Source organism: Seriola lalandi, unplaced genomic scaffold, assembly GCF_002814215.2.
Source record: "Seriola lalandi dorsalis isolate HSWRI2012SDOR001 ecotype SW California unplaced genomic scaffold, Sedor1 jcf7180002054361, whole genome shotgun sequence".
Classification (NCBI taxonomy): domain Eukaryota; kingdom Metazoa; phylum Chordata; class Actinopteri; order Carangiformes; family Carangidae; genus Seriola; species Seriola lalandi.
The window spans coordinates 516,735-525,652 of NW_019524914.1; the positions used below are offsets into that span (position 1 = coordinate 516,735).

An 8,918-nucleotide genomic window follows, 5' to 3' on the forward strand; every position below is an offset into this window, starting at 1 on the left:
AAGTAAACACGAGCTAGGGCTGAATTCCCCAAATCCTCTGAGCATCACTCTCACGAGAAGAGCCGCTGGAGGACGCCTCAGAAAGACTGACCTTCGATTTGAGGGGGGTGGGGCACCCACTTCACTGCTTGAATCTGATCAATTTTCCAATGTGACCTTTTGCATTGTCAACGAACCCACGAACACAGAACCGACTTATCTCATTCTTCATCCTCGACCGTCAAGAAGTGTGAGCTAATGTGTTTCCTCTGGGCTGAACAGAGCTCCACTCAAACGTAAATGCAATATAGAAACCAGTGAAGCATAAACACATGGCTTCTTGGAAGAACTGGATGAAACCTTTTAATAGGGATGACCAGCATATTTTTATTGGCCTCTCGCATCAGAACAGCATGCCTCGGCGCCTTCAGGTCCACAATTACTGAGCTATTACTCGCTCCACATTCAGTGCCCCCTCCCCCCCCCCGCCCCCTGACACAAACATTGATTAGCGTCTCAGTTCACTCATTTTTACTCAAACCACTGATGTCAATAAGAGCCAGCCAAGTGTAACCCTGGAAGCTGAAGGAGAGCAGCACAACCCACTTCCCCCAGAATACAGGCTCCTCAGATATCCTTTACTCTCCTCTTACTTAAAAAAAAAGAAATAAGACCGTCACCCTCTTGCACTGGGTGACATGTTCCTTCATCAACATGAACACACACACACTATAGTTTTACTTTGACTCAAGCCTGAGATGTGCAGCAGTAAGTCCGCCACTGAAGATAGTCCCTGACAAATGCATCATTTTTTCATGGGATTTGCCGACATTAAGAGAAATGTACTGAAGAATAAAACCAGCCTCATCCTTTTAAATCAAAATCAGAAAACTGCACTTCAGTGAGAGATGTTCGCTGCTGCTGCTTTGGCTGAGACTGTTTCTCGTTTCTCCCTCTGCACTCTATTTTATTTTTACTTAAAGCTATTTTCTCGACCCTGTGTCTGTGTCCATCACTCCCGTCAAATAACAAAGCTCTCTGAAATCAAAGTCTTAGAGCTTTGTTAGAGACAAAATAAGAACACTTCACTCGGGAAATGGCACAGCTGAGACCGGCCCTGTCAAACTGAAGTGTTACTGTACCTGCTCATTTCCCTCTGGTCCGAACCGGATCTGAACCAGCATCCCTGAAGCCATAATCAACCTTCTGTAAACCTTTATTTAACGATTACACAACAGTGTAGGTTATTCATGTCGTTTATTCCATGATTTATTTTGGCTGTAGACAAACCTGGTGTGATCCAGACGGAGACAAAATCAGATCCAACTCGGGTCGAGAGCAAATCAAGACTTAGGGTCTTGTTCACTGTTGGCAGTGTCGGTCAGACACAGAATTATTTCACAAACTATCAGATGAGTTACTATGAAATTTTGTACGGACATTCATGGTCTTCCAAAGGATGAAGCCTTGTGACTTTGATGATCCTCTGACTTTGCCTCTACTGCCACCATGAGGTTGGCAATTGTGATTTTTAGTGAAATGTCTCAACAAATAATTGGATGCATACTTGCAACATTCATGTCTTCCTCAGAATCAACTGTAATAACTTTGTGGAATTTCTTCAGGTGAAAAAATGTTCAGTTTATCCAGTTTTTTTGGTTTATGACCAGATACCTGCAAAACTGATGGAATTCCCATCATACCTTGTGTTAATGTTAGCTACAACAAAGTAAGGTAGTGAGCATGGTAAATGTTAGGATGTTAGGACTCAGAGCTTCACTGTGCCAAGGTACAGCCTCACAGCATCACTGTGGTGTTGTTACAAATATATATATTTCTTGCATCCACAGAGATGCTGCGTTGTTCTGATCCCTCCATCATGCAGCAGCTATTCTGGACATAGAACATAACAACATAGAACCTGCACTATAGACTTTAAATACCTTTTTTTCTGATGTTAGGAATAAAATGAACATTAGCTGAAAATGTTTGTTATTATGACGACACCTTTGATATAATATTTGGATGAATGAGAAAGAGAATGGACTCTATAATGTGCTCTAATGCAGTTTTCTGGAACCCGACAATGCATGACTAATCTCTTACATCATATTAAATTACTCAGATGTTGAAATCTGCACAGGTTGATGTGCAGCATCCACAGTCCGTCTAGACAAATCAGGCACATTACTGCAATACATTACATTAATGAAATACAATATATATATATATGTGTGTGTGTGTGTTTTTGTGTGTGTGCGTGCTTGTGCAGATTACTGCAGCAGTCTGCTGGTGATCCTGAGGGACACGCTGTGTTTGCTTTAGGCTGCTGCTCACATCTCTATATTCATGTGCTGATCCAGCTCCGTGTTTACCCGCAGAGGTTTCTGCAAAGAGTTTCAACACTGTAGCTGGATGAGATTCAGTCAGTGTGAGCAGCGAGGCAGGATGAACAGTTTGGAACCAGAAATCAAAGACAAAAAGAGAGAAGAATCAATAGCAACTTTCTGTAGTAGAAACGGACTTAATCCTCCAGAGCTCCTCATTCACTGTGTTTACACGCACAATAAACCAATAAATCGGATTAAGACATGAAATCAGAGAAAGTGTTTATATGTATAATGATAATGTGGTTAATGTGAAACATACATGCAGCAGGCCAGTAGTAACTAGATTCATTGCTTCACTCTTCCCTTATTTTTGATATGCATTGTTTTCAGAAAGTATTCAGACCCCTTCAATAAATTGATAAAAATTGCCCATAAATGTACATTCAGCAGCATAATGAAAAGTGAAAACATATTTTTAGACATTTTTGCAAATGTATTAAAAATCAAACACTGAAATCTCTCATTTACTAACGTATTTAGACTCTTTGCTGTGGTTCCACACTGTGGCCAGGTGCATTGCTTTAATTACCCTCACCTGTGTGAACTGGCTGGGCATAGAAAGACACACAGCTGTACGTTATAAGTGCACTTCTGACAGATGACAGTGCTGCTGTTTGTTAGGTTTTGTTTTGAGCCTCTGTAGTGAGAAACCAGTAACCTGGCTGTGTAAACTGACCTATTTAACTCATTGTCAGTTTCTGTTTGACTTTGCATTGGATTACTTGAACAAAATGAGTAAAGATCATTCCTGTCATTCTGCCACACTGCTGTCACAGCAACACTTCACCTCTCCAACGCCCTTTGTAATGTAAATGTGATTAAGTTCTGAACATGACCAAGATATCCATCCTCTCTGCAGGAACTGGGTTTCTCTTCCTGTAATCTCTCCCTCAGTTACAGACATCAGGCTTCTTGTTAACACGATGTTTACGAAATACGATTAGTGCAGGAAGCAGACACTAACCAGATTACTTTAGTGCATCTAAGATATTTTTAAAATAGGAATTACAAAAAGGTCGTATTGGCCGCATAAGAACCTCTTTAACAGATTTGACTCCTATTGGAATAAATATGATGTCGAAATACAGACGATGGACGAAATACATCTGTGTATTAGAAGATAGAAATGTAAATGGTGCTTTGAGCTACATGCTAATGCCAGCATGCTAACATACTGATGTTTAGCAGATATAATGTTAATCATAATAATGTTTAGTGTGTTAGCATGTTAACATTCGCTAATTAGCACTTAGCACAGTACAACTGAGGCTGATGGGAGCGTCATTAGTTTTACAGATATTTGGTTATAAACCAGAATGTTGGACAAATACTAATTTTGATGATGATGACCAGATTATTATTATAATTCATCATGTGGGCACATGAATGTCTGAACCAAATTTAATGGCACAGTGGCTGAGATTTTTGATTCAGAACCACAGATGTCAACCTCATGGCGACGCTAGAGGAAAAGTCAGGGGATCATCAAAGTCAGATTTGTCCTCTGAGGATCATGAATGTTCAGACTTTTGTACCAATCTATCCAATATAGAAATCTCACCAGAAAACTGAAAACTTTGACCTAATGGTAGCACCGCATGATAACTCAGGGGATCAGAGTTACTCGGGTTCATCCTCTAAGGACCTTGAATGACATTTCATGTCAATCAAGCTAATAGTTGCTGAGATGTTTCAGGCAGGACGAACAGACATAGAGCCATGCCAAAAGTATGGCTAAAAATAATGATAATATGGCGAATATATCAAGATCCAGAGGAAACTCAAGGTATAAGTACACCTATATACAAATAGGTATATTAAAAAGACAGGTCCCTTCAGCGGCAGGGTTAACTCTCCACACAGTTCAGTGTCCTGCCTTTCTGTTCGCCTGCTGAGTGTGGAGCATGGATGATGCTCTCTGCCAGCCATCTCTGCATCTCTGCCTCACTCAGAGAGCTTCTGTCTTCCTGTGCTTCAGTGATATCACCACATCAGGAGAGAGAGAAATACACCGTGACGAGGAGAGAGAGCGTGCCAACAGAAAGAGAGAGAGCGGAGGCTTCACAGCAGAGAAACAGTCTGAATCTGTGACAGACGCGAGACTGAAAGAAATATGGAAATTTGGGTTATTTATTAGCAAAGTTTAATTAGGTAATTAATGGAGGATGCTGAATTATTCATGGCATTTCCAGGAAAGCTAGAATAAAGCAGGACAATGAGAGTGAAATCACAGACTGTAATGATTCCTTTACTTGGAGGATGTTAGAAAGGTGATAGACCCGTTAAATATGTTAAATATTCCAGCTAAAACAGGCCGCATGGAGCCACAGAGAAAACATGCTGGTGTGTGGTGTTAAAACAAGTGTAAGATCCAGGAGGCTGTCAATTTATGCACCCTAAGCGGATTGTGATACCGAGACAATGACATAATGGGAAATTATGCAGAGCTACAACTACAAATTGCACAAGTTTAACTAACTCTAAGTGGCGCTGCTCGCATTTGAAATTCATTCTACAAAAGCCAGTTGTGCTTAAAAATTCAAATGCACATTGAGAATGAATGAATGAACACCTGAATCTGCAGTTCATTTTATCAGTTGCATCATGCAGCTGTTTTCAGTGTTTCCATTACAAACAGCAGAAGGACAAAGTCAGAGAGCAGCTGGTGAACATAGTGGAGCGTTTAGCGGCTAGAGTTAGATATTTCCCTCAGGAGCTGGTGGAGACTAAAAACAGAGCTAATAGAGAGTACTGGACTTAGATTCATCAGGTGGACACAAACACGACTCCACGTGAATTATAATGTCACACTGTAACTGCTAGATGTGTAAATAAGCAACTGTTTGTGAATCAGTTCACCACGCAACCTTAAAAGCTGATGGCTATTCCTTTAAATTTCTTAGGGGTTTATTATCACCGCCTGTAACGTTCACGCCATTACTCTCACTAGAACCTTGTCTCAAACAGTCCTTCATTTCTTTGAAGGGCCACTCCACAGATTTTTTTTCACACATCAGGCTCGGTTGAGTCTTACTCAGCTGTTGTGTAATAGTTCTGTGGCTCCGGACGGAGGCACAGCGGATCCACATGTAGGATCCATCATACTACAGACTCTGACAGACTCTTTTTTTTTTTTTTTTATCTGTCTCTCTGAAGTCCCTCATCTTTATGGAAGTGCAAGACTAAATCACTGGAGTACACCTTTAAGATAGATTTCTATCGACCACTGATTGATTATGAAATGTTTAGACACTGCTATTCGTGAAGCTTGTATATTACAAACATACACACAGCACCGATGTCAACAAACAGACGCACTTATTTCTACTCTTTACATAACGCTAGCAGCCGGAGACCCGTGTGGGAGGATAGATGTGCACCAAGATCTATCTGCTTTTTTAAAAGTCCTTGCTCAGAGCTCAGTGAACACTCAGTTCCATTTTTTCAGCTCAGTACATCCTCTCTCTCTTCTGAGCTGTTGTGTGACCCAACTAAGCTTCAGTATGTGCTGAATATGCCACAGTAAATTCTGGTGACACAAGTGTTTTCACTGTAAATACTGAGCATTGATCCAGAGAGCAGACACATTCACACACAGATCCACATCACCACTGGCTCCATTCACTCCACACCGCAGGGCGTGATCTCATATTCCCCCAGCAGATAGTGTTGATTCTCACATTCGGCCCTCATTGATTCCCACCCTGACATGCGGCCTGCATATGAGAGCCTGATCAATACAAGCTGTACCGTCTCCAGCTCCCCAGATATCATCCAAAGCATTTGTGGACAAAAGGGGACAATAGAGACGCCGCGAAGAAAGGACATGTTGTCAAACTCAGACTGAATGCAATCTGATCTTCTGTGTGTCAGAGCGACTGCAGACTGGCTGCAGGGGAACGGACATGGGCGATAAGATGATAGGCAGGCAGCAACATATTAAATCCCTCCGTCTATAGACTCTGATACCATCACGACTCAGAGCTGGCAATTACCGTCCCCATGCGACAAAAACAGATCGATGGTGGTGGACACGTGTCGCACAAACAACTTGTACTCGCTGGAACATAACTGCTGCAAAACAAGTTTGAACATAGTCTCAGAAATTTGATGAACTCCGACTGACCTTTGACCTCTGCCGAAAACTGAGCGGTGTGCCTGGCCTCAAACAGCTGCAGCTCTTTGTTCAGGTCACAAACAGTCAGATCAACACTCCAGGAGCGCAAACCTGAAAAAACAAAAAGAACAAGAACAGTGCTCATCAAAAGTGGGACATACTCAGTATCTGACTGTGCTTCTTTTGACAGTACCTTTGTCATCAGAGAATCACCTGACTCACACCTATGGCCCTTTCTCTTAGTCAGTATCTGAGGTCCTCTGTCATTTTATGCAGTCGGCTACTAAAAACCTTTAAAACTGATTCTAGATTGTGCATTTATACAGTAGGTGAATGGGAGTTGTTGTTCCTTTTGATACCTTGAATATCACGTTATCCTCAGTTTATAGTAAGTAAAATAACAATGCAACAACAATAACAACAGAGTGACCTCATGTCTAAACTAAACACTCACACATGTATCTCCATAGAAAAATTGGAGTTGTTGGTCTGAGAAGAATCTGTCACAAGGCTCCAGTTTTCACAGGGAGTTAGTGAAATAACTTTTACAACTAAAACAAAGGGGAAACGGTGGAAGTGTCTGACTGGGGGTGCACGAAATATTCAGCAACACTGCCACATTTTACACACAGTAAATTAAGGTTTCGTGAAAATTATTATTTACAGATATCCAAAAACATGTTGAGGAATTTGGGGAGCTTGGGACTCAGCTTGATGCAGTATCATGGGATTTTGTTGATGGCTTTTACTCAAGTACTGTACTTAAATACAGATTTTAAGTGCTTGGGTATTTTCATTTTATGATACTTTATACTTCAACCTCACAATATGTCAAAGGAAAATGTTCTACTTTTTTCTTCCCCCGTCACATGGACCAAAGAAGGATCCAGTAAATTTTGGTGTGGATCTGGTGAAAGGGGCAGAGAGGCGACAGCCAGGGCTGCAGGCATTATGTTTTCAGGTTGTCCATCCTTCATATTCTTGTCAACACAACATCTCAGGAACGCTGCGATGGAACTTATTCAAATTTGACACAAACATTTGCTTGGACTCAAGGACAAACCGATTAGATTTTGGTGTTCAAAGGTCAAAGGTCAAGGTCACAGTGATCTCACATTCTTGTGAATGCAATATATCAGGAATGCCCAGAGGGAATTTCATTGGTGGTCAGAGGTCAAAGGTCAAGGTGACTGTGACCTCACAAAACATGATTTTGGCCATAACTCACAAATTTATGCACTAATTATGACACAATCTAACTGAAATGTCTATAAGGATTAAATAAAGCGATGACATTTTATATCCAAATGGTCAAATTTCAACTTCACTGTGACATCATAATGTTCTGCAAATTATCGGCTATTATTCAATGCTGTAAATCAGGAAGGCGAGATTCTGACCACATTTCCTGTAACTTGGGTGGTTGGCGGAGGGATACAACCACGAGGTAGTGATTCTAGTTTCTTCATATTTATGGTGTTAAGATCTATGACTTTGTACGATTTGGCCTGGGCAGAGGTATTCGCTCACTCAGTGCAGGTCTACTTTCTTTTCAGATTAATATTTTTTCATGTAAAACATATGATGATCTTATAAAATATGATGTAGAACTATATTGTTAAATTACCCAGTGGTGTATAAACTACCTAGAGGTGGCTCCACATTGACAAACTGTAACAATAAAATGCTGCTTTCATGTATTAATCAGTAACAATAAACAATTTATCAAACAGTACAGAAAATATCAAATTGAAAGGAGCCATTCTGCGTAATGAATACTGCTGGTTTCCTGTACTATTACTTTACTAACATGTTGAAATCAGGACTTTTACCCGGAGTCTTTTATATGATGATGTTTGTAGTTTTAATTTAGTGAAGGATCAGTAATAATTCTTCCTCTTCTTGACAGCTTATAAGAAACTGAAGCCTTTTTCTGACAATATCAAAGTGTCGGGGATTGAAGCTGCCACATTTTACGAATATTGGATGACTGGCATAACGTTTTTATGTTAGAAAATTTAAACTTTCAGATATCTGAATCTGCTTAAAAGTACTTTTTTTCTGACAGTTAGGGTTAAGCTTTTAGTGAATTTAACATGTTAATGGTTTCTCTGCTCAGACTTAGAAGTTACTCCCTGCAGCCTCTGGGCGTCTGACCGCTCCTCTGCTGACCTACCTTGTGTGATCTGTGTCCTGGCAGTGTCGAGGTGATAGCTGCTGGAAATCTCTCCGATCACAATCAGCATGCGATAGTTTCTGTGCTGGAATGCAGCTGCGGCGTGGTGCTGTCCATGGTGCTGAACGGACTCCTCCGGCTCCGCTCGCTCCACTGAGGCAGCTGCTGCGGTGGGGATTTCCATGGTAACAGTGCCACCAGTGGATACTGAGCCCTTTTCCATCTCCATGACAACTGCATCCGGAGCAAGCACCAT

The 8,918-nt window shown here is 41.1% G+C and overlaps 1 protein-coding gene across 1 annotated transcript in view; it reads right to left on the reverse strand.

The window, feature by feature from the left end:
• Nucleotides 1-8,918, reverse strand: part of map1aa (microtubule-associated protein 1Aa) — a 40,488-nt gene extending 31,570 nt beyond the window's left edge. The window contains exons 1-2 of the mRNA XM_023408410.2: nt 8,663-8,918; nt 6,496-6,597 (exon numbers count right to left, since the gene is read on the reverse strand). Coding sequence (XP_023264178.2) covers nt 6,496-6,597; nt 8,663-8,918 — 358 coding nt within the window. The remainder of the gene's footprint in view (nt 1-6,495; nt 6,598-8,662) is intronic.